We start from the raw sequence: 26823 nt of genomic DNA, 5'->3' as shown, positions 1-26823 counted from the left end.
GCGTCAGTTGTCAGTTGCCCCATCTGGTTTAGCAGGGGTCCAACATTGCCCTTGCTTTTCCTCTGGCTCCCCACATACCTGAAAAAGAACTTTTTGATGTCCTTGATGCCTGAAGCTAGTTGGAGTTTTGATGAGATACATTTCATATTTAAACAATAAATCCTGTCTTCATATTCCATATTTAGATTATTAAAAGCAAAAGGATTTTAAACATCTAATTTACTTTTCACTGTTCACAATGCTAGTTTACTTTTTACATTGTATTCTAATTGTATAGTGAATATAGGCCTGTCAGTTTAATTTTCTGGTTTCCATGAACTACAGTGCTATTCTGAGTTTCCAGGACTGTTACCTTCACTCCAATGTTTGCACTTAAAAAAGACAAAACAAACCTGCAAGGAATTAACTCTTTCCGTATTAGGTTTTGGGAAACTCTCAAAGAAGCAATTATATACCTACATCTTGAGTTTAAACTGAGTTGTCTCTGTTTCTTTAAAAACAATCATTTAAAACTGACCAAGTAAAACATTTCAAGCAAGGACTTATTAATATTACAGAACATATGTGGGGAAAATGCAGTGTAATATGGTTGAATTCTATCCTTGTTATACAAGTAGACTGGTCTTGCTTTTAGGGAAAAGAACAGTTAGAACCCTTGTTACAGCCATAGGCTATGAATAATTTTAAAAGTGCCCAAATTCTTGTGCCAGTTACATCGCTGTTTATTCAGAGAAACTCCACTGAGGTAAATACAGTATCTTCCCATTTACAAGGGTGTCACTGAGAGGAGATGACTTCAAGGATGCAGCATAGTTTTATAAAGTTAAAATAAACTATGAGGACAGGTTCAAAATACTACTTAATTTTCCCACTGTGCTTTTGAAACAATCCAGGAGGTTTAAATTGGTCTGAAGTGGCTTGCACATCTAGACTCTTGGGGAATTTATACACGTGCCTGATATCTACTGCAACACATGCTAATTAGCACTTTGAGCAGACTTGATTGAATTTGCTGGAGCAGGCTAATTAGCATGATCCAGCTGCCCTGGTATCACATGTATTCAGCATCCCTGCACTTCAATATGGCGGTGAGGGCACTTTAACTAAAGCTTATTAAATCAGCTTTAGTTAAAACACCCCCACAGCCATTTTGAAGCACAGGCTGAATACATGAGATGCTGTGGGTGCTTTAATTAGAGTGGTTCCTAAGACCTGCTCTAATTAAAGCACCCCTTCCCTCAACCCAGAGCATGTGTACAAATGCCCTTGGGGTTTAAATTATATTTAGCATTCTAAACTCTATGCCAGTTTGCACCCCTTAGGCTTCAGGTTCCAACAACAAAAGTGCCATTTCTACAGCATTCATTGGAGGATAATACCTTTCATCTATATCAACCTCATTGCTTTCTTTCCCTGGAGAACCCAATTACAAAGCCATGATTAGATTATAAATTCTTAATATTTCTCCCCTGGTGCTTTCTATTTGCACAGTATTTTCTTAGGTAAAACCATATTACAGGAGCAATATAATATTCACCAGTGGTGCGGGCAGGCAGAGATTACATTTTGTGCATTCTGATGATGCTGGCCAAGGCTAAATAAATTAATTAGATCCATGAATACTCATTAAAACCCACCCATATAAAACGCCTGCATCATAAAAATGCTATAAAGAGATGCCAGCTAATTCAATTTTTTTTTGGTCTAGTTTCTTAAATTCAAACAGCTGAAGTTAGAAAGATGGAAGGATGAAGAACTAAAACAGCAAGGAAGACAGCTTACTAGATATACCCTTAAAATGGGGATATATTATAATATGGCTAGGTTTAAACTACAGAATATGTCAGGTTACACACAGCCCCACTAAGACAGCTTCTGGTACAACTTTAGGCAGGGATTTGTTATACAACACAGTCCTAGCTGACTCGCTGCCAAGCAGTGAAGCCTTAAGCATGGAAAATACTGGCTGTGAAGAGATTCTTAGCTTGAAAAATACCTAGTCAAACAGCACCTCTTGTACTTATCTATGATATTTATAGGTACTGCAAGTTACTTACAACCCAAGGGACAGTAAACTGCAGTGCACCCCCACCAGCTAGGATTCTGCTAATTAGTATGACTATTAGCAAGTAGGGGCATGCACTATAAGGCAGAAGACCTTTGGAGCCTGAAGAGAACAGATATAGTAACCTCTGCTCAAGAAAATGCAGGAGCTTTTGCTCCTGTCAAGTGTGTTTGGAGAAAGAAAGCTCCCCCAACCCAAGGCACTGAGTTTGACATAGGAACATCAGAATGACTATACAGCAAGAGTGTCAAGAATCTGGCCTACAGGTCAGATCTGGCCCATGGGGCCATGTTATTTGATATACAGTATTCCTGGAGAGACTGGGATTTTGGTAGCTGGGCAAAGTGGGGTGGCAATAATCGCTGCGTTTTCCTGAGCTGACACAGCCGCATAGATTAACACTGCCACTGCTTTCCACCATTGCTTGCCCTGCCATCAAAATCCCAGGTATGGATCCCCACTGGGGACTTGTTTCTGAGATGCTGTTGCTCACACAGCTGGTGGAATCCCGGGTACAGGTCCCACTGGAGTTTTTCCTTACCACTGGAGGTGGGTCCAGATCCAGCCCCAAGGCTAAATGAGTTTGATGCCCTGATAATTTGGACTGGGGCTGAAGTCCAACTTGTCTCTGAGAGCAGCCAGCACCAGATGATTTAAAGGCAGATATAAGAATCCATCAGCAGACGAAGTTGGGCTATACGTTCCTCACAGAGGCTTCATTTTGCTTCCAAAGTCTTTCTATACATGTGCTGGTGAGCTGTTTTAATTAAAGTGACTGTCGGGGAATTGCTGTAATTAAAATGGCCCCTCCCCACCCTCAAGAACATGTATAGGCACCCTAAGACTCTAAGACAGCCTTTATACCTTAAGCCCCTTTTCTCTCCAGTCATGCTGTGCCTGCTTCAGAGAGTGCTCTAGACTGTGATTTAGGGCCTTGTTATATGGTAACTTTGAGTGGCTTCTAGACACCTGGTTTGTCTGCACATTAACACCTGAAACTAGTTTTAAGCACTCGTTATATGGTTAAAGTTACACCACTCCAGGGCAGAATTATCTCTGATTTGTGTTGCCCAGCTCAAATAACACTTAGTACACTCCAGGCTACACCTTAGTGTAAACACCCCAGCTATCCCCCACTTCTCCTGCTGCCTGGGTTGGACCCCGCCACACACACCCTCCCCAGCACCTCAGATCCCTGCTCACAGCCCCTCCCCCCCCCATCCCCTTATTTACTTAACTGTCCATGTGATTTATCCTGGGAGAGCAGGCAGGGATGGGTTAACCTGCCTGCGCTGCTGCTGCTGCTGCTCCTCCTGTTCTCTGGGCCAGGCTCATCCTGGAGAAGAGGAGCAGCCTGGCAGTGGCAAGAGAGGGACAATCAGGTTAACCCTTCCCTGCCTGCTCGCCTGGGACAAACAGCAGGGGCAGCCACAAGTAAGCAGGTGCAAGCTACAGGGGAGGTGCAGGGGGGACCCCAAGGGATAGGGGGGAGCCCCTAGGATGGAGGGGAACCAGGGGAGCCCCAGAAGGCAGAGGGAAAGCTCAGAATTGGGGGGTAGGGGGAAGGGATTCTTACTTTTCAGTCCTCCAAACCCCTGGTAACCTGAACATGTGACTGCTCCCAACTCAAGCTAGCTCTAACACTAGTCAACATTTGTGTGACTCACAGTGTAACAAGCCCCACACATGACACTCTACCTTCTCGTCTATTTATTTGCATAAAATTAGAACTTTGAAAAGTCATACAATTTGTTTCTGTTTAAATGCATTAAACTATACCAAATGTATGTCTGGCCAAGTCATCCATTAGTATCATTATCATTATACAATATGTTTGTGCTGAAACTAATAAGGGTAGTTGATCTCATCTTACAGTCACCTACTGATTTCAAGTAAGTGTCTTCAAGTACTGCAGAGAGAAGCAAAGAATAGGGAGGTCACACCTTCATATTATAGAGCAACTCTAGCCCATTTAAATCAGTGCTGGTTTTATTATTACATTCTGTAACACCTAAGAATCCCACTCAGGAGTGAAGAACTGACTGGCCTAGATATTGTGCAACCACACGAACAGCAGAATGCATAGATTCAGGTAAAAGGACAGACTGTGCTACCTTGGTTTATGCTGTATATTCCCTTACTTGAGTTGCAATGAGCCACTTAATGGGAATAAAGCTACCAAAATGGGGCCTTTTTTTGAGACAGGATGCAAAAATTCATAAAATAAATAATAGGAGGAAGGTAGAATGAAGGTTGCAATAAGAATGTGAGTTAATTTTGACCAACTAAGAGCACAATTATGTGGGTTTGAGTCATGGGCTGCATCCAGATGAGCAGGGGCATATGCTTGCAGTGGCACAAATAGTGGCATAAATTCTTTGTGTTGCAGCGCATTCCCCTGCATGTGTGCTTTGTTGTAGGCTGTGCTCAGATCCTCTCAGCTTCCAGCTGGGCTCCGTGTGCTACAAGAGGGGCCGGCTGGGCAACAGGGTGCCTCAGCACAGGGATAGCTAGTTGGCAGCCCCTGTGCTATGGCAACTTGACCCTCATTCAGCTCAGGACTGGCACATGGAGATGAGGGAGCAGGCAGCCTTGGGCTGGTACTCCCTTCTCTTCATGTTACCCAATGTGAGGGCTCCACAGTGGAGCCCCCAAGTTGAGCCACACAGAGTGGCTGTTGGGAGTGCAATATGTTTCAGCACAGGGTTTCCACATTTGTCCCAGTGCATGCTATTTTTGTGTCCTTTGCACCACTTTTTTCAGGGGGGGGGCATTGCCACAACTTAGTAGTCCCATGCATGGTTTAACATGCAATGCATGCAGTTTGTAGCACCACAAATCACACGTCTGGACGCCCATCAGTTTTAAAGATCAAATAGAACTAATACATTGTAAGAGATGTATCTAAAACATTCCAACCATTGTCTCTACCTAACAATTATCAGGTGACAATTTACTGCAGATGCCAGCACAGGAGTAGGTTTGGAAGACAAACTTTAAGGAAGACATGAAAGTGCATGTCAGGGGAATTCTCAGAAATGCCTTTCCCCTTGAATTGATTTCCAAGTTGCAGCAACAACAAGGTGAATGTTACTTGTGCTTGTCAGTTCATTTAATTGCATATGTTACATAAAACCTTCACACTCCATATCCCTCCCAATTATTTATTTTTAGTTTATTGCATTAGACACATGCATATTAAACTTGCTGTGTGCAAAGGCTTTATTATTTAGGACATTTGAAAGTATCGCTTTCAGAATAACACATTTAAATTCTCAACGTGTTTCCTTCTCCCTGCCAATATTTCAGCTCTCATCATTTATTCATGAATAGTCACCCTGGTGTATGAGAATCAAGCCCTGGACTGAGAAATCCACATGTTTATTCATCTTTGCGCTTATAAAAGATACATGACTTTTCTTTTTAATAAGTATTTTGCTAGTCTTAAAATAGTCATAAATTAGATGCACATTTATGTATTCAGTGTACACTGCAAGCTGCAGGTTACAAAGGAAAATGAATAGATTCAGGACTAGATTTTCAAAGTAGTTTAGGTACTAAGAAATGCAGAGAAGCATGGAGTGGGATTTTCAAAAACATCTCAGTGAGCTAAGCATCTAGCAGATGCTGTTATCATCTAACGATGACTGAATATCTTTGCAAATCTGATTCTCAATGGGAAAAAAAAGCAAAAGCAAAACCAAACAAAAATAATCCTAAAATGATGAAATGTTGCAACCAAGAATTGGAAGGAACTTAAGTCAGGATATGGGAAATAATGGTGCTCAATCGCAACACAAGGCCTGATCCTTAGATGTACTGAACAACTCAGGAATGTGTGAATAAGTAGTTTTAAACTGCTGTTATGGTCCACTGACCACAGTGCTGGATGTGCACCCATATATTCAGCTTATGTCAGCCTCCAAAGGTCCCTAGAGACCAGGATAGTAACCACAGGCCACTGGCAGGAAGGGAAGTGCCATCTGTGCCCCTCTCCCCTCATCTCAATCCATTACACTGATGAACACCTTACACTGGTGGGGGGGTCCAGGCACAGGCATTGGGGGCTGCTTTGTTCAGGAATCCAGTGCTAAGTGATCTGACTGCAACTGAGCACCAGAAAAGTAATTTTCTCCTGTGTGAATGAATGTCTTTACCCATGGTACTGAAATTACACCTACAGAAACAGGAGCTTTATATTTTCTCATTCTGGGGGCTTTGCCTGCCTATAGCAAATTGTTGGCTTAATAAAACTTTTTGCAATGCACACTTTGATCACAGATTAAACACATAGGAAAAGCTTCCAGGAGCAACGCACCAGAGGGCATTTAAATAGCCTTCATGCAGTTAGCAAATACTTAGTATCTGCTTTTAAACCAAATTTCTCTGATCCTGATCTAAAGACTACTGATTCCCTCAGGAGAACTCCCAACAGAGCATCCCAGTGTGCCACAAGCTTTAGCGACTTTATTCCCAAATCACCTCTACAAAGTTGGGAAGTGCTATTATATTATGTACAGAGAGCTGAAGTATAGCAATGCTAAGGGCCACAACTGGAAAGGAATGCAGACATCCACCATTACAGCTATGCCCCTGGTTCCCATGTGATTTCATCGTCTTAAAGGCCTCTTGAGTAGCTGGGCCCACCAGACTTTGAGCAGGAAGTCTGTGGCAAAGCAGGGAATGCAAGGTAGGTATACCAATTCCAGTCTAGTCCCAATTCCTTAACCTCTGAACAATCCTCCTCATTCTTCAGGGGTCCCTGGATAGAAAAGGCCCTACATGCAAAAGAAGCTTCAAAGAATTCATGAGCTTTGAAATTCACTGGCAGAATGCCCAGCAAACAGGCCAAGAGTATTCTAACCCTGGGCCCATTCTAGTTTTACATGAGCCCAAGAATTCAATCTCCTGCTATGTTCAAGCAGAGTTTGGCAATTTTCTTGCAATATAAAGCAAATTTGCCAAGAGATGAGGGTTCATAAGGAAAGAACCAGTCATGAATTGAGATCCAAACTAGCAATTTTTTTAGGTTGAAAAAATAAGGGGACATTTTTTAAAAAGGTTGAGATATTTCACAGTGACCTTTTTGGAAAGCCATATTTCATTTTGAAAATTCCTAAGTGTTTTGTTTCAAGCTTTTCTAAATGCAGATTTTCAATTTCCATTTTTATGCCACATTTCTTGTTTCAAACTTTGCTTCAATTAAAATAAAAAGGTAAACAAAAGGGCTATATTATCTAAAAATGAAACATAACTTTTTTTTCCCCACAAAACAATCCAGCTACTGAACCAAAAAAAAGAATCTATCATTTGCCCATCTTTTATCAAAGTAACACTGTGTAAGCAAGAGAACATAAATTTAATGGATGGAAAAATCCAGCCCTCCACCTCTTGTTTCTCTAAGGGCTTGGTCCCCTTGTACTTACTTACCCCTTGAGCATAAATTCTTCATGCCTATTTTGAAGTCAGTGATTATATTTTTTGGCAATGGTAAATCCTGCTCATCTGTTTCTGAGTTCTTAGGCTACAAACAAAACTAAATTAAAACAGTGTGGAAAAAAATGTCTTTTACTCAGAAGGGCCAGAGTTTTACACAATTAACTAAAGATCTAATTTAGTTGTACTAAACTAACTAAAGATTATTTCACCTTGGGAAACAAATAGGAGATTTCAAAGCACAGAACATTTTTGCCCTCCTAAAAGGAATGAGCCCAGAAAAGGTCTATAATGAAAACAATTTCTTAACTCTTATCATTTCACTACCAAAGAACTATAACAGCTCCTTTCCTTAGAGATTAACTGTAAAGCTGTTCCAGTATAGTTACTGCACCGTTCTTTGCCCAACACTTGAGGATACTAATATTAACAGTGAAGCAGCAAAGAGCCTTTCAGCTCTCTTGCAAGTGTGACTGCATCACTGTGAGAGACTCACATGGTAATCTTTGAAGCTCCAGTAATAACACAAGAAAAGGTGACTGCAGTCCAACTCTGCATATTTATTGCAGCCACACTTAAATGTCATGTCAGTGTACAACACAAGACTGGTTAATATTGAATGTTTACCCCCAAGCACTAGCAACTTAAGTATCCATTGACTGTATAACATCTGCTGCCTTAATTTCTTTGGGTGCTTCTACACGTGATGACAATTGCCCATTTTTGCAATGTAATTGCTTTACACTTTACATGTATGGGGTTGGGGTTTTTTTGCTTTTTGCAATTTAAATGAGTCTATGTTGCAAACTAAACCACATCTCCATGTAGTTTCATTTGCAATATAACTAGTTGTAATGTTGCAGCCTTTAATCTGACAGCTCACCCCCTGGCTGCAGGAGAGGTGGGTTGAAGGTAGAAGCAGTGAGGGGCCTGATCCTATCTTTTTTTTCCCTAAGTCTGCCTGCAGCTGCAGGGTAAGCTGCCACTGGGCGGTGGGCCCTGAGCTGCAGAGGCTGCTGGTCTTTCCATTTGCAGTGGCAGGGCCCCCGGGGCCCACTAGTAGCTCACTAGTAGCCTGCCTAGGCAGCCTTGGGGGGCCACTATTGCTGTGGAAGGAAGGACAGGGGCACCCTGCAGCTCAGGGGCCACTTACCCTGCCAGCAGCTCACCTCCACTCTGGCTGCAGGAGAGGTGGGCAGGCTCTGCAAAAAAAAGGATCGGGCCCTTCACTGCAACAGTGACAGAAGCCTCTAAACTAGAATAGTGGGTTTTTAACTGTCACAATCAAAAACCCACCATTTCAATTTAGGGGACTATACTCCCATCACATGTACAAGTACCTTTGGCCATTGCAGAAAAAAGAGCAAGAGATTACACTGCATGAAGTAGCTTTACTAGAGAAACTCAAGTTGTGTTCCTCACTTTTTCTCTGAGTCTACTCCAAAACAGCAGAGGAAAACAAACAAAACCGAAGGTTAGTCAGGTTCAACTTTATTAAAATAGTCCCCTTCCTTGGACATTTAGTGTCATAAAAAAAACATTCTCACAAGGCCTTATAATAATAATAATAATTATTATTATTATTATTTGTTATGTCTACATAATCATAATATGAAATATTACATATTATATATTTCTGATAGAAGCCACGGTGTGCTTCTCACCAGAGAAGAAGGCACAGTCACTGTTCTAAAGAGCTGTCAATTGAAATTCAAACAGAAGCATCAAGCAGAGGTAGGAGGAAAGGTAACAATATAAAGTGGCAAAGATTGTGCATGGCTTGGGAACATTCTGTTCTGTATGCACCAAAACATTCTTCTTACTCTAAATAATGTACCAATAACTTTAATAAATAATTCCCAAGTCCTCCTCAGATTTGTCATTTAGGAGTTAAGTAATTTATTTGTAGACATGACAGAATGTATGAGTCTCAAGCAAGGATCTGAATGCAGATTCAGTAGTATTTAGGCAGACAAACTCCTGAAGCACATTCCAGGGACAATGGAAATAAGAGAAAGGCAGGTAAGGCAGAAACAGGGCATGAAAGGTGAAGCATGACAAGCAACTGATAAATCTCCTGAGATGGAGGTGAGGAAGCCAGTAAAGGGATTCAATACAACCATATCAGTTTTTTTAATACTGCAGTACCGCTATTGTACTAGACAGGGGTGGATCCAGGACTGGGCAAAGTGGGGTGAAGGAGCAGCCACCCATACTACAGGGGTGGCTGCACCCCACTCCCAGCCTCCTCCTGTCCACCCCTTGCACCCACCCGTTTGGGCAGACTGCACTCCGGGAGCATCTGGCAACTTTTTTTAAGTCCTCAAAGTACAGAAGAATCCCCTCCCCATCCACTCTGACATATCTACTCCTCCTCCCCACTTTCCCGCCTGCTTCTGCTGCTTTCCTGCACGCTTCAGAGCTGCTCCTGCCCACCCCAGACAGTCTACATGGAGGCTGAAATCATCTGGGAACAGTGTTGGCTTTCCCCTGCCTGCCCCTGCAAGACTGGGCGGAGTGGGAGAACTGACCATTCTGTCCATCCCTGCTACTGCCACTGGTCATGTCTACATGTGTATTTACATGCACCAAAACTTAATGCACCTTTGCTTAAGGTACTTTAAGGCAATTTAGGCATGAATCTACACATGGATGCACTAATGCATATTAAGGCGCATTAAATTTGGGCATAAATAGCTAAGTCAAAGTAATGCATGTGCAGATGTGCTAACGTGCATTAACATGGCTTGTGTCCATTGACACACATCACGTTAATGCACATTAGCGCATATGCATGTGTGCTAATGTAACTTAGCCATTCGCACCTAAATTTCATACTTGCTTTATGCAGGTATCAAATTTAGGCTCACATAGCCTTAAATCACCATTTTTAAGGCACAATAAGGGTGTGTACATGTAGACATGCACCATTAATGCACCTTCAAAATGGTAATTTTAGCCTAAAACTGCTTAAAAGAGGCACGTGTAGATGTGCCCACTGTTGCTGTTCCCAGCTGAGCCCATTCCCCACACTGTTCAAAAGAGGGGGTGCATCTGTACCGCTGCACTCCCTCTGGACCCACCCCAGGTACTTGATACAATCAAACTTAGGCCAAAAAAATGTGTTCCCTGCCCCAACAAGCTTATAATTTAGGTTGAGAGGCAGCAGGTGGCTACAGATTGGATAGCACAAGAAAACAATAAGTTGCTACTATTGTGTACAACATAATCCACTACAACCACTGCAGTCTCAACTGCCAAATTGTTGACTGCAATAGGATGGTAGTCTGCACTGAAAAGCTTAAGTGTTTTACTGAATAGAGGCCTCAAAGCAAGAAGCAATGGGATAGGAATGGCAAGTAAGGAGGATAAAAGCAGTAGCATTTTTTATGGAAGGGTCCAAAGAGGACCAATAAGGATATCTACCCTAATATACTCAGGTCAGCACATCACACTTATGAGTAGGCTTGGTGTTAACTGGTAAACATCAATAAATGTCAATTTCGCCTCACACTCGCAGACTGAGGAAAATATTTCCAACATTAATAATTGAAATGTATGGAAAGGAAATGTAAGAAAAATTATGTCTGATGGAGCATGTGACAACAGTTGGAACAAAACCATACTGACTGTAGTTTCAACTGCACCTCCCAGAAATCCCAGGGAACTGAAAACAAAGGAAGGGAAGGTGACAACATGGATGACAGAGCTATGAGGAAGTGGTGCTGGGACTGATGGCAGCCCTACCACTCAGCTGGCAGTAGCCCTGCACTGCTTATTTCGTGCAATTCTGAAAATTTAAATCAAAATAAATATTTACAAATAAACATTGATATTATACGTCAACATTATAAACAAAAAAAAAATCAAAATCTGCTAAGCCTACCTATGAGTATTTGGTAATATATTAGCTGTTGAATTTGGCAACTGAATTTGCTTTGAAAGTGACACATTTAGCTTCACTTATTAACCAATTAAACAGTCTAATAGCATATGTCATACAAGTAGATATATCCTGTTCTTTTTTTTCCTCAGGTAAGAGTGGTTAGAAACATGCCTACTGATTCCAGACTGTAAGATCCCTGGAGTTGCATGTACATACAATGCAGAGAATATATGAGGTGTTATTCTTATATAATACTAATGTTAAGCAACAACAGAGCTTCTATATAGTACCCCACTTTATTCTTTATTTTCTGTAATTCTATGGGCATCTAGACAGATACATACTTTCTTACTGCATGAATGCCTGTGGATCTTTTTATTTCAGCATAAATCTCAAAAGGTAAGCTATTCAAAAGTGGCAGTACACCTTTCCTTTCCCTTCATTAGCAAGTTTATGAAAAAAACTATTTGATGTGGTTCCTTGTGATTTCAGGAGATTGGACACAGTGACCCAGGAAGAATCCCCCAGTCTAGGCTGCTAATTAAATTTTAAATGGAGCTGTAGCCCTGCCTCAGAGGGAAACCTATTATACAAGAATCAAATATGACCCATGTTCTTATGCTTCAAATGCACTGAGATACAGCCAGAAGAGAAAAATCTGCTCACATAAAGTAAAGAGTCATAAAGCAGGTGTAATGCTAGTATGATTCCATAGAACAAACTAAGGCATATTGTGATATAACAAGTTAATTAAGATCATGATTGCACAAACTGAGAGTACAAATTGCAAACCATATCCCATGAGACAATAAAATATTTCTGTTAAGACTAGCTCATGTCATCCTGCCAGGATTAGTAGAACCTATTTGGTCACTTTTAGGCTGGCTCTACATCTAAACAAAACGATGGAAAACATCCAGTACCATCATTGTCTAGTGAGGGTCTGCTGAAGGATCAGGGTGACTGACTTTAAGATATTACTGCATTATTCAAATATCAGGTTTTTTTAAATTGTTAAATGATGTAACACACACAAACAGTCTTATCCCCAAAAAAGTAGGATTGTGAGGGATTAGTAACATTTTGGGAAAAACTGGCCAGCTATTCTTAAGGTGAAGGAACAACCACTATAGTACAACAACAGAGTATAAGTGGAGTTCATCACTTGCACATTGACATTTATTTCTTGTGCTGTGTATATCACTTTCATATTTATTTTCTAAAATATTAATAGATAGAAATGAAAAAGGATGAAAAAAAGCAAGATGCCGGACTGGCAATAGCCTGCCTTCATAGACACTGGGAACTTCTACACATACTATTAACATGTTGTAAGCTTAATGCACAGTAAAACACTGTACAGAAAGCTTTCCCAGGTGGGGCATCTTCACATGCACCTGTCAGAAGCACATTTGCTCCAGACAGGAGCAAATTTGCTCCTGAGAGAAATACAGTTCAGTGCAGGACCAGAGGGAGCTCCAGGCTCCTGCAGGTTTCAGTCTTGGGCTAGCAAGGAGCACTGGAGTCAGGCCCTGGTCTCTGGAGAGGTAAGGGAAGCTGTCCCACTTCCAGGGCAGCTGCCTCCAAGCCTCATGCTCTAATCTGTGGATCAGAGCATGGGATTGGGAAAATGCCCCCTCTGCTGGGCTGCTGCTTCCCAGCCCCATTCCTTCATCTGCCAATCTGCCACTTGGAGCTAGAAAACAGCACCTGAGGGAGTGGGCATTTTCCCAGCCCCATGCTCCAATCTGCTGATCAGGGGGGCATGGGGCTGAGAAGCAGCTGACTGAGAACAGAGACAGTTTTCCTGTCCCCTGCTGTCTGGGCTGACCAGGAGCAATTTGCTCCCCAGCAGCAGTCTACATGTGAGCCACTGTGTACTATTTACTGTGCAGTTAATCTATTACTTGTATTCAAAGGTAGTAGGCAACCACATAGTAGACTAATCTATTGCACAGTAAATGCTCAGCCCGTGTAGACAGTGACACTTTACTGCACAATGGATCAGTATACTGCGCAGTAAAGCATCTCATTTAGACACACCCACTGTGAATATAATAGCATCCACTGATCTATCTATACATATCACTATATGTATATTACATATAAATTATACATAATAATGTGTGCTTGTACATACATACATGGATATCATAAATACATTAAAAAGCAATAAAAATGCAGGATGTAGTACAAATTGACTGCAACAGAGCTCACACCAGGTCAGGATCAGGCCAACAGAGTTCTGTAATATTTATAATGTATACAGAAAGGACACACAGGAAATCCCTGGCAAGCTTTCCTGGATTACCTAAGCATGCTCCTAAATTTACAGACAAGATTGAGATGGTGCCTACAATTCATTTACTATGGGCCAACATTTAAAGCTAAGGATCCCAGAAAGCTTTAGAGACTTTACCACCTACAACAGTAGATTTAATTATCATGTCACAAAACAGGGTAAACTGAATGTACTGTTCACGAGGAGGTGGTGGTACAGAGGGGGAGGAATTGGCAAAAAGAAGAACAGGAAATCGTTTAGGTGGAAAATCAGTAATTGCAGAGCTCCCACACAAAAGCGTCCAAGTTGTATTGGAGAATTTCAGAGTTTTATTAGAAAAATACAGTGTACAATCAATACAACAGAAAGGAGTCACTCCATACAGCACTGAGAGTAAGTGTTTTCATCCTGACTGGTCTACACTGAGGAGATGAAGGCAATATATTTCACTCTCTGCTCTTCCAGAACAAAGACACGTGGAACCCTACAGAACGACCCTCTCTCTTTTCCATTGTGTTCTGATCTCTTATCAGCTTTTCTAGCTTTCCTTTCCTCTACCTTGTGACCATTTTTTCCTTCTCTTCCACCTTGGCCCCTTCCCAAGGGGAAAGAAGGGGAAAAAAAGCCTACAGCCCATTCCTACTACTCTCTGCCCAGCTTTCTTTAGCCACCAGTTCCTCTCCCTTCCACATCTACCTCTGTGCTTCACCTCCGGCTGGTTCCCAGCAGTAGTGTAACTGGGAGTGTGGGGAAGGGGAAGCACCTGGGGCAGCTTTCCCAGGCACTGTCTTTTTGGTGGGGATGCAAAAATACCTACTGCTATACCAGGTGTACATGTACAGACACATGGAAATTGTTCGAGATGAACAGAGAGAAAGAGAGATATGGAGACAATTCAGCAGTTCAGTGTAGAGAACTACATTGGGGTCAGATAGCAGGTGCCTAAATGGGATCCAGGTACAATTTAGACCCATAAGTGACAAAAAACAATCCAGCTAGACCAAGCTCCGGCACCTCTTTAGGCACCTTAATTTATTAGGTACCTTCATTTTGCCTTGAGAGATCCCTGCACCTGGGCTTTTGGGCATATTCAGAAGTGATTTTGCTAGAACAGCTAATTACCTAATTCTTCCCTCAGCTTCACTGGGGGCACATCTACATGTGACACTACTGTGCCATAGCAACATGCTATAGTGACACAGCATCTGTGGGCATGTACATGTGTCTAGCAGTTACACTGCCATAGTGTATACTCCCCCTGTACAGCATGCCACTAAGGTGAAGTAGCTGCTAAAAATAATTGTGTGCCACGTGTATGGTGCAGCACAGGCTGTTACTGTGCCGTGATTCAGTACTTCCCAAAGGAAGTACTAAATCACAGAGCAGTAATAACATTACCATGGTGGCACATGTAGATGTGGTCATCAATCCAGGTCAGAGGTAGGGGGTCTTCTTAAGTCTTCAACCTATTAGGCACACACAGAGCATACAACTCACAAGGACTGTACCAAACACAGCAGACATCATACCATTGCTCCTGTTCTTTTCCCACCCTCTATCTTTTCCTGGATATAATACACAGATCTGCTATTCACTTTCTCTTGGACCACCATGGAAATGTATATATTCTTGACATACCTCACAACATCTTCTTTGTTTCATACCTATCCTTCCAGGACTAGCTATACTCCTTAAAGCAAATCAAGTCATAATTTTCCATACACACTCTGACTTTCAGTTCATTCTGCTTGCTACACAGGAATCAAAGGTATTTTGCAGACTGGCCTGCTAATTTTCCTACAATACCTTTCCATTCCACCTCCAGAATTCTGCTCCTTATCCTGGTCCTTATCCCTTGATCCAGCTGTGTGTGCATTGGGTTTCTGTCACTCATTCCCACAAGACCTAATTTAAAGTCCTCCTCACTGGGTTTGACAGACAATGTCAGACATACTCTTGCATCTAGCATTTCCAACTGGCTCACCTCCCAATTCACGTCCCAGGGGATCTGGACATTGACCATGTAAGATCCAAAGTGCTTAACCCCATTGATTTGGATCACATGCCTGGGTTAAGACACCTGGTTTCTTCAATGCCTAAGTGAAGAAGCCTACAAGAACTACACTGCAATGCAAGATGTCATGGTCAGAATTTGTAGGTAGTCTTGGGTAATTCCATCAATAACTGGGATAGACTGATATAATCCTACCATGTTTGGCAGTGCTTATAGCTGTTTTGTGGAATTTGGGCATGCATCAAATCAGTGCAAGTTGCATAAGATTTATGATGTCCCAATGACCAGATGCTTTAATAGAAATATTACCTTGTTAACACCATCTGCCATTGCTTGCAAAGTTAGTTCTCTGGGTCCATCCACAGTCTTCCCATTATCAGTTGGACCCCAGCTGGCACTATATATATCTATGACTTGAGGCATGTGACTGATGGAGGAAGCCTCAATAATGTCTGTCATAAATGGCTGGTCCAGCATTCGGATACCTGTGGGTTTAATCAAAACAAATATGGATTACAGATCACCAAAGACAAAGCAAAACCTCAATAACTGATTAATACTTGCAGTTTTAGGCATTTCCAGTCTACTTATGGTTTCAATTCTACAATAATTTTGGACTAAAACTTCACATTCTGGTAAGTGTTTGTATAGCACAATAGAACTGTTTCAATATAAAACAGCATTGGGCTAACACATAAAGGAGCACTTTATTACATATTCTGAACTTTGTAAGTACACATCTCCTTTCATGGAAAATTTGAATACACTATTAGAGCAATTATGCTACATAAAACCCTGTAAATAAATCATTGCACTTGTTTTATTGATGTGGGAGCTGAAAGACAGGGAGGCTGTGTAATTTTACCAAGGTCATGTAGAGAGTTGTTTGAAAAAATAGAAGACTAAAATAAAAGCTACCAAGCAAACTACAAATCTTAATAACTCACAACTAATACATTTCATTTGTTTCCCAGCGTGTCTGTTTCTCTCGCTGTTGTTTTCCATGATAAATAATCAGAAAGAAGGAAAATGACAAATGACTTATCTGGGACTAATGGTATACAGTATACTGGTAGGCATGTAAAATAGAGAGGCATGCCTGTTGTTTGGGAAAACATTCCCTTCAAAATATAATACAATATACATGACATTAAAATATTAACAGTAAACAGTCAATATATACTGATTTAATTTGGTCTCTGAACTCCAGCCCTGAGCCAGTCAAAAAGGGTGACATTTAGAGCAGTGCCAGCATTCTGTGGGTAAACACTTCATTATGCCCAAAACGTAGGTCAGCTTTGCTGACAGCCAGGACTTTTAAGGTGAAGATTCCAGAGATCAGAGTTTCAAAGGATGATTTTCAAGCAAACTGACTCCATTTATTACTCAGAGCTGAAATGTCAATTTTTGCAGGGTAAAGATGTGCTGAAATTGAAACCATGGGTTTGAACCTTGTAAAATCTGGAGAATTTAGAGACCAGTTCCTAATCCAAACACAAAGAAATGTGGCGAGCCTCCAAATTAGGATATGAATTACGCAGCTCAGACCAAATACTATTTTAAAATGAAAACAGTAGGATTGGGTGTCTCAGATTTTCAAATTCAAGCTAGGAAGTCAGAGTGAGACTTGGGGAATGAGACGTTCCTGCACAAGGTAAAAAATGTAAAGGACAAATGTCTCTGAACTGAAAGTGCTGAATCTCCCTGACACTGGCACTAGACCCTTCAGGCAGAGCCAGAACTCTGAACTGGGCCATCACATTTTACCTTAGTTCAGAAAAGTGGGATTAAAGGGGAAATTATTAGGGGATAGATTCTGAGCTGGTTTCTTTCAAGGCCACTTTACATCATGTGAGTATGTGGCTCAGAGACATGTTATAAACAGACAGAGTTTCAAACAGAGGTTTGATGGATTCAGGCACTGGCCAGGTGGTGGTGCTATAGGCCTCAGTAATAAACCTTTGCTTTTCTCAGTCCAGAGGGAATGAAATGCTGTTTCCATTCAAATAAATTTACTTTGACAGAGAAATTTCTTAGGAAATGCGCAAGCATGATCCCTCGCTTCAAGTACTTTCTAAATAACTGACTGGCATAATACATATGAGCCTGAACCAAAATCCCATATCTGAATACCTGCAAATCCAATTGTTCCAGATATGGAACCAGATTTTGTAAATCATGCAGACCGCTGATCTGTGTGTACTAGTAATGAACCATGGTGACTTGCATTAAGTTTCTCAGGCAACTATGTTTTTGGATGTTATATCTCATGGATTGTAGAAACTGAAAAGTTGCTTTCAATCCATTCTTCCCTTCATATTTTCTAGGGAAGATGCATCCTGCAGTACGAAGAATAACCATCAGCCATAAGAGCTTGCATGCTTTAAAGAAATGGTCCTGAAAGGAAGAAGGGATTGGTGGATATCTCATGAGGAAGACTGTTCTTACAAAGTTCCCAACCCAATGTGTACAGATGCAAGAAGCCAAGTTCATGTTGTCCTTACATGCATACATGTACCTCTTGGATCTGACCAGTCTCAACCTCCAAACATGTACCAACAAATGCCTTTTATACTTTTGGAACAAATAACAGAGTTTAAAACAGTATTGCTGGCCACAACTGATAGTGCTAATTTGCTTATGTGGAGGAAATCATCCTTTACCACAGGAACGAAACACTTGTCAGTCAGGATCAGGCCAGCTCTCCAGCTGTCTTTTCATTAATAGAACTTGATACTACTTGGTAAAAGACAGATGCAAGAAATCTTGTCAGCCTAATAATAATTAAGGTAATTTAACCACAGATGGATTCTGCTTAATTCCCATTAATTAGAAACTGGCTCAGTTTTTTAAATGGTTCACAAAACTTGATTTGTTCTATTTTTCTGCTTGTTTACTTTTATTCATTATTAATGTAACTCTGATCAATAATGATTTAGATATTAGTGAAGTTTGCCCTTCCAAAGCTTAGTGGAAAACATTTATTTGCCTTTCCTTAGTTTTCCTCATAGGCACAGTTTGGGGTGATGGCTGGTGTCAGTTTAAATCAGTTAGAAAGTGCTAAAAGTGTCTCAGTGTTAATCACCAGATAGAAGTTGCTTCTGAGTCTGGATCTGATTTGGGAAGTTATTATAGCCATGGTGGTATTTCAGATACAACGATCAAAAGGCAGATGAGCCAAGTTGTCAAAATAAAATTCACTATGCTGCATACATTCCAAGAACCAGACCTTCAGCTGCTGTCAACAGCTATCCATGACAACAGCTCCACATAGATTAACACCAGCTGAGGACCTTGCCCCTCCTAAACCTAGAGAATAAATGCTAGGAGGTTACTTTTTCAGAAGCTATTTTTGCAAAATGCTAAGAACAGTTACATTTGCATTTCTTCTGCTGCAAGCTTAGATGTACTTAAAATGAGTTCTGAAATGGTATAGATAAGGAGAAACAGACTGGCTTACAGGGAAACAATATGTAAACTGCAAGTGATAGGGGAAGGAGCTAGAAGGAATGCTTTTCCCTGCCTTAAATATATACATATACACTTATGTATATGTGAACACAAAAAGGGAGTACTAAAACATCTGTGATTAAAGTATACAGTCTAGACCAAATCCTTCCACTCTTATTCAGTCAAGGCTTCCATTGTCTATGGGACAAGGCTTGTCTAAGGAAAACACTTGAGAAAGGAGTCCAGGATTTGGTGTTGTAACTGTAATGGGACCATACCTGCCACCTTTGAGTTGTATGCCACACCCACTCCACAGATGTTATTGTTTGCTGCAGCTGACACTTCGCCTGCACATCTGGTTCCATGGCTGCAAAGAAAAAAGACAGACTTTTCATACCAACAGAAGCTTCTATGCCAACTTTAGTGCACAGCATCGTGTGCCCTTAAAAATATGCTTCATCATATCATATTCATTCATCATTGTCTTTGCTCAGAGGAAAAATGAAAATTCTAACTCTACTACACTGTATTGTGCCGCATTTAGGCAAAAGGATTCCTTCTTGAGAGCGTTTACCATCTGCAGGTTGAATAGCTAATAGTAGCATACATGGCTATGCTCTATTGGTTGCCAAGTTATTCAGTCCTTGGTAAAATCTGGACTTTCAAATAAGTTTTGTCTTTGATGGGCAATAGAAATTTAACGCGCCACAATAGAGTGGTCTAAATGATAACGCTTACATAATGCGATGACACATCTATCATTAGATTCTATTTGTTTTATGGTAGCACCCAAGGGCTCCAAGGGTCAAAGCTCCATTGTGCTAATGCTGCACAAACACATAAGTGAAACAAGGCCGCCTATTCCTCAAAGAGGTTGCCATTTAAAAAGACAGCAGTAGATGCAGCAAAGACAGAGGAAGAAAAAATGAAACACAAGGCAAAATGGATCAGCATTTTCAGTAGCAGCTCTGACACACCAGCTGCATGACCATTGATATGCTTCATCCTCCTTCAGTGACAAGTCTACAGAAGAGACTGGCTCAACCCAATGGCCAGTTCATGAACTTACTTCCTTCAGATCAAGTGGTGAAGGTCTGTGCAGTGGCACTGCAGGTCCAGGTTCAACCCAGCTCCTGCTGCTTCAGTAATGCCTAGTGTTTTACAACTGTTAAGAAATTAATTCCTCCTGAAAATGCCATAAAAGCTAAGCTTGAAGGCCTGGGTTGGAGCATCTGGTTCTTTTCCACACTTTCTAGTAAATATATGTATTTAATGTTGAGAAAGTTGCTTTAAGAATACTATATTTTAGCATTTCTTATAACTAGATTATATTACTTATAGTGTATATGTATAGGAAAGATCTATAATACCCAGAAGATTATCTAGCTACCTATATATACACATAGATAGATAGATAAATCTTCTCTATGAATTTATATTGTGCTCAGTACTACAGTATGTTGGCACCTCAAAAAATTAGCAATACTGTCCTATAAAAGCCAAATATAATCTCAGATGCTGCATCCTTTAAAAATTACTGGATTTTTAAAATTCATCCTCCATAGTATTCCTCCATCTTCCACCTAGCAGGAGTAACATTAACAGAGGGAGAGAAGTAACATTCTTTTTTTCTGTAATATTTTCCATCTTTAAAAATAGAGCCATTGTACAAAAATGCCTGGGTTCAGGTTTCTTCCACACAAAAGAATAACATCTCATAAGGTTCAAGATACCTTTTATAAAGGGGGAAGAAACAAGACTGATATAGGTTTTTGTATATCTTTCTTTCAATAACTCAGCAGGTTTTCCTTGATGTCTTCATTCAAAGAACTGTGTAAAAATTATAGCGTTGCTAGGCATTCATTATCTAGTCACTTGTAGACCAGCTATAAGCTCACATGTAAGATGAAGGAAAACTGTTTTGTTTAAAGATTTTCTCAACTGATGCTGCAGTTTGAACATCACTGACATTATCACATGAGCTGTTCATCTGATATGAGAGACTTCTGTGCAAAGACTATAGAGGTGAATTGGTTTTACATATGTAAAGATATATGTGCATGGACACTGGTTTCAAAGCCCATTTATGCCAGTGGCAGTTCATAGATTCCATAGACTTTAGGGCTGGAAGGGACCTCGTCAGATCAGGAGCAGGAAGTCAGCTGGGGTCAGATCACCCCAGCAAGATAAGCATCCAAGCATTTCTTAAAGGTATCCAGAGTAGGTGCTTGCACCACTTCTGGGAGGAGTCTATGTTGGTTACCTGGAGGGAGTCTATTCCAGACTCTGGAGACTCAGACAGTAAAGAAGGTTTTCCTTATATCTAGCCTAAAACAGTCTTCCAGCAGTTTGTGACCATTAAACCTTGTCTTCCCTTGGGGTGGCCTGGTGAACAGATGTTCTTCCAGTTCCTGATGCACACCCCTTATATACTTATAGGCTGCCACCAAGTCCCAGCTTAGCCTTTACTTCTCCAGGCTAAACAGTCCAATATCTCTCAGCCTCTCCTCATAAGGTCTGTTCTCCTGACCTATAATCATGCACATGGCTCTCCTCTGGACTCTGTCAGGCTTCTCCACATCCTTTCTAAAGTGTGGAGCCCAGAATTGGATACAATACTCCAGCTGCGGCCTGTCCAAGGCTGAGAAAAGTGGAAGGATGACTTTCTGGGTCTTGCTTGAGATGGATTAGTAGATGCAAACCAGAGTTTTATTTGCTTTGCCAGCTGCAGCATTGCATTGGTAACTCAAGTTCATCTTGTGGTCAATCATGACCCCCAAGTCTCTTTTGGTCATGGTGCTAGTGAGTGTAACACTGCTAAGCTTATACGTATGATGTGGGTGTTCTCCCCCAAGGTGGAGCACCTTGCATTTCTCCATGTTGAATGTCATCAGGTTTTTATCTGCCCACCTTGTGAGCCTGTCCAGGTTAGCCTGAATCACCAGCCTATCCCCTAGAGTGACCTCACTTCCCCATAATTTAGTGTCGTCCATGAACTTAGCCAGTCCACTTCTGATACCCAAATCCAGATAATTTATGAATATTTTAAAGAGCGCTGGTCTGAGTACTAAGACCTGGGGGACACCACTGGTCACCATGTGCCATGTTGACTTGGTTCCATTGACTATCACTCTCTGGGTCTGACCACAGAGACAGTTCCCAAGCCATTGGACCGTAAGGTTGTGACATGCTACTCTACTCTGTGGCCATACTACAGAGTATGGCTTTGAGCAGTACATAGAACTTTGGCAGTGCTAATATGCCCACAGGGTCTGCTTACAGGTCAAAGCAGGCAGAAGCTAAGAAAGGATACATGAAGGTAAAGTATCTTTCTCAGCAAACAGCAGCAAGCAGGGGCAGAGCTAATGGTAGAACCCAAATGTCTTGATTCCCAGTTCAGTGCCCTAGCTAAATAACATGCTTCATTTATCCAACAACATACTTCCTTTGATACAGAAACCGGTGCTTTTGGAAAGCACAGAGACAAAGAGATTTTGAGTCTTCAGTAACACAAATTGCAAAGGGTGATCTCCATTTATGGGCAATGAAGCTGTGATTCATATCATACACTGAGCATACAAACCTCTCTCAGATTCTTTAAAAAATCTAATGCAGCTGTCTGCTCACAAAAGCCTCCTGGTTCTTCTTTTCTTGCTCATGTAGAAATATTTCCTTTATGTACAAGTGATATTTCACTTTGCATCTGATCCTGCATGTATTAAAGTCAATGGGAGTTTTATGACTGCAGTTGGGCTCTGTTTGATAACACAGTCTTTGAAAAGTTAGTGTTGCATAATTCTTTTATATCCGGGTGCATGCACCAGGCAACACACATACATATGAATGGACATGTTACTATAGCAAGGAAGCTACCATCTCGAAGCAATAATATTTTATACAGAAGCAATTATGAAAATACAAAGTAAGTTGTAAGACCACTCAATATATTAATAACTGAACACAGAAAAATATATTTGTATATATATTCTTTGAACAGTCTTTTACAGGAATTTTTCTTAGCTTGGCACACACATGAAATCCTGGATCTATAAAGCTCATCTGATTCCTCAGGCAGGAAGTGTATTCTTTACTGACATAATATTATTCAATAGTATTCATCTTGCAGGGCAGAAAAAACACTTGCAGCATAGGAGGAGCCTTGGGGTGTAGCAGAGATCTTGTGCTCTCAAGAAATCACCATTTTTCTGAAAAGCTGGAGGATGCTGTGGAGAATTCTGAATCTAGAAGAACAATTTCTAGGGAAGACCTGTCCTCATGATATGCCATTCCTTTTCTCATTAGGGTGAAAAAAGGAGAGTGATGTCATAGAAGATCATGGGTTCTCTTTTGTGCAATACTATTAGAGCTTCTCTAAGTCTAGTATTGCAGGAAGACAATGTTGTATGGTCAAAGAGACAGTGCCTCAAAGGCAACCCTTATGAAAAAGGACATTGGTATAAACTGAATCCCACTATGAAATGTTTTACAGAACATGAGAACACAATCAGTTTAAAAAACATTTGGCTAGGCATGCTTGGCATTATGATTTTCTCTATTGAAACGGATGTAACCTGGCATTAGTAATGAAAAGTTACTAATCTGTATTACTACAGACCTAATTGGTGTTTCTGCTAGAATGGACTTTTGCATAAATAAGGCAAGAAAGGCCAGAGACATTCACAACTGAAAACCCTAGGCTTTCTCTGACTTTTTATTCACGTACTAGTGAATTGCCCATCAAGAATGATGCAGGGGGAGCAGAGAGAGGGGGGGAAGCTTGCTAACCCTAATCCTAACATTGCCCCGCCACCGCCACCACCACCACCACCACCAGCATCTCCCCCACAGGGTGGTGGGGAGCTTGCCCTGCTAGCTTCTCCATCCTTCTCCGCCAGCACCCTGCACCATCTCCAAGGTCTGGGGTGGGGCAGGGGAGGGCAAGACCAGCAGTGCTGGCCTCACCTGCTGTTCCATCCCCTCTGTCCCTGCCATTACGGCAGCGCTCTACCACCTCCAGGGAGCGGGGTTGGGGGAGGGGGCAGGGTAGGGGTTGTTGCACTGCCACCGCCTCCTGTCCATAATGCTCTTGAAGCACTCTGATTGGTTGTTTTAGTAACCAATCAAAATGCTCCAAGAGCATTACAGACAGACAGACTGACTAAGCCCTTTATTATATTCAAATTAGATTCATGCTAGTTTTAAAATAACGTCAAGATGTCCTTTCATACTAAGAAAGGGCAATGTGTTTTGCATCTTCCTGTAATTGAAACATGGCAGGACTACAAATGAGGATTTAGAACCCATAAATCATTTTGATCCATGTCAAAAGGCCCATGTTTAAGGGCAGAAGGCAGTTGCTATGTACCTTTGCAATCAAAGCCTTCAAAACTAAAGAGCATTTAAAAAAAAAAAATCACACCTGACAAAATGTCAGTTAGATGAGTACTGAGTTAGAAACAATGAGCATCTATGCTATTTCTGAAATACTGGTAAGGAGCAGCTTATCAGAGCCCAGGACACTTCCTAAATGTTCAGATTCTTAGTGTCATTCCTGTTTAAGTGCTAGTGACAGAATCTTACCTATAATTTAATGTAAATCTTCCTTGAAAACATCTCAAGGTCACTAAGCTGTCACCAAATCCAAGGCAGGTTTCCAGTAGAAACTTTCTTAGGTTTCTGCCCCAGAGCCAGAGGATACTGGCAGCCACTGGATTTTCATCCAGGGACAGTGCCTTAAGAGAGCTGTGAAATGATAGGTGTGACATTGGCAAGAATGCTATCTTTACTGAGAAGCTGCTAGGTTTGGGGATCTTCTAATTCTCAAGATTTTTTTGTGGAGGGAGAATTATTTTCAATCCAGTTCAAACCAAAACTGAATTTTGGAAAAATTAGCTGCAAATTGGAAACCCTGCTTCACAGCCACTGACATTTACACTATGCCTTAAGGGCCAGATCTCTAGCTGAAGTAAATTGGCATAGCTCCAACTGTGTGAAATGCTAGTATCTATAAGGACCACAGGCTATAACAAACTGTAAACAATGCACATTCCTAGTCTTGTCCAGGTTTAGCACGTGACCCACAGATTTCCAGCTAGCAAAAACTGACTTCAGTGGTGCAGTGACAATGTATACCAGCGGAAGACCTGCCCCAAAATGTTACTCATGAGCTCTTAAATCAAGGTGAAAACAAGAAAAGCTCAACTGTGAGCCAAATCGATGGTCTAACCATTGACTTTTCAAAACAGGATGAAAATATTTTGCAAAATGTGTTTTGGGCCTTCAGGGTCTCAAGGAAAATCAAATGACCTTTCTGGTCCCTTTACATGTATTTTCATTTATTTTTGTAATTTTCTTCCTGCCAGATGCCCCATGGTAGTACACTCCCAAGATGCTCCCTTTAGAATGAGCAGAATATTGTACTAAATGAAAAATTATGTTAGAAGAAGAAAGAATAGTACAACTTTCTCTGAAATGTAAATTTGGCTGGGTTTTTTTGGATGAGCAGATAGAATTGTTATATGCCATCATCACCAGCTCAAACACTTCACTTTTATGGAGTAGCAAACCATACTGCTGCTGCTGCTGCTGCTTCTCCTCCTCTTGTATACTTCATTTCTCCCTCTACGTATCATTAATGTGGCAAAGCTTTATTGTTGGTGTTTGCCAGGTCCTCATCCTGGGTGCATGGGTCTGCTGCACACATGAGGTCAGCAGTCTGTGGTGCATCACCACAGATGCATATTGGGCTGTCCTTGTAGCCAGTCTTATAGAGTGTGGTATTAAAGCATCCAGCTCCAAAGTGAATCCTGACTCAACTGATCAAAGTGAACTAGCATGTTTCTAACAGAATACTAAGTGAAAACTAAAAGCAGTAACCTCTAATCTTCAGACAATAGCATGACAGTAGCTTCTGTGTTGAAAACCATATAATTTCATGGGGAGACAGATACAAGTATCAACAGAGCCTTCTAATTTCCCAGCTGAAGTGAACAGCTGGCTGACTCAGCCTGGTATTACCTGTTAAACCAGTCATCTGTATAACGGGGATATGGGTAGGGATCATTGCTGCTGAAATCATAGCTGGCTTTGGCATTCTGAAAAACACAAATAGTGCAGAAAGTCAACAGAAAAGCAAGTACACAAAGCAAAACAGAACGAGGTGGTCTTTTAAATGTTAATAAACATCCTATTTTATCCATGTGAGAGTAATCTGCTATACCTGCCAGGCTTGATAAAACATGTTTCCTTTGTTGTTTCACTTGCAAGGGATATTGCTTGCTTAGGCAAGGATGTTTTGGCAGAATGCCAACAATTCCAAGGAGGTATCCCAGTGCCACAGCTGGTAAGGTGTTCAGGAGCATTACTCCCAGTGGAGAAATGCCGATTGGCTGCAGTCAGCTCCTCAGGGGCTCAGGTCATTTACAGGCAAATTGCAGGAAGAATTTTATTTCAAGATACAGATAGGAACCCTGTGGGTTTTTCCGAGTTAATTCAGGATCTTTAGGAGTTCAGCACCTAACTGCTTTTGAGAAGCGCAGCTATTCATGAGCAAGTCTGGGGGTCTTATATCCCACTGACTTCCAATTAAATTTTGAAAATCCCACCAGGTACCCATCTGCCTCTGTGGATGTCTAAATGCAAAGTTTTCGAATGGGCAAGTACCCTACTCCCTTTCTGCCAGCCAAAAATAA

At 41.2% G+C, this 26823-nt stretch overlaps 1 protein-coding gene across 1 annotated transcript in view; it reads right to left on the bottom strand.

Moving 5' to 3' along the window:
* The window catches only part of PCSK2 (proprotein convertase subtilisin/kexin type 2), a 183348-nt gene that overhangs the window by 33242 nt on the left and 123283 nt on the right, over positions 1-26823 (bottom strand). The window contains exons 6-8 of the mRNA XM_019549143.1: positions 26150-26226; positions 19411-19499; positions 15992-16167 (exon numbers count right to left, since the gene is read on the bottom strand). Of these exons, the coding sequence (XP_019404688.1) occupies positions 15992-16167; positions 19411-19499; positions 26150-26226 (342 nt within the window). The remainder of the gene's footprint in view (positions 1-15991; positions 16168-19410; positions 19500-26149; positions 26227-26823) is intronic.

The sequence above is a fragment of the Crocodylus porosus genome, unplaced genomic scaffold, assembly GCF_001723895.1.
Source record: "Crocodylus porosus isolate Cpor-Errol unplaced genomic scaffold, CroPor_comp1, whole genome shotgun sequence".
Lineage (NCBI taxonomy): Eukaryota > Metazoa > Chordata > Crocodylia > Crocodylidae > Crocodylus > Crocodylus porosus.
This window is presented reverse-complemented; position numbering and strand designations above follow the sequence as displayed.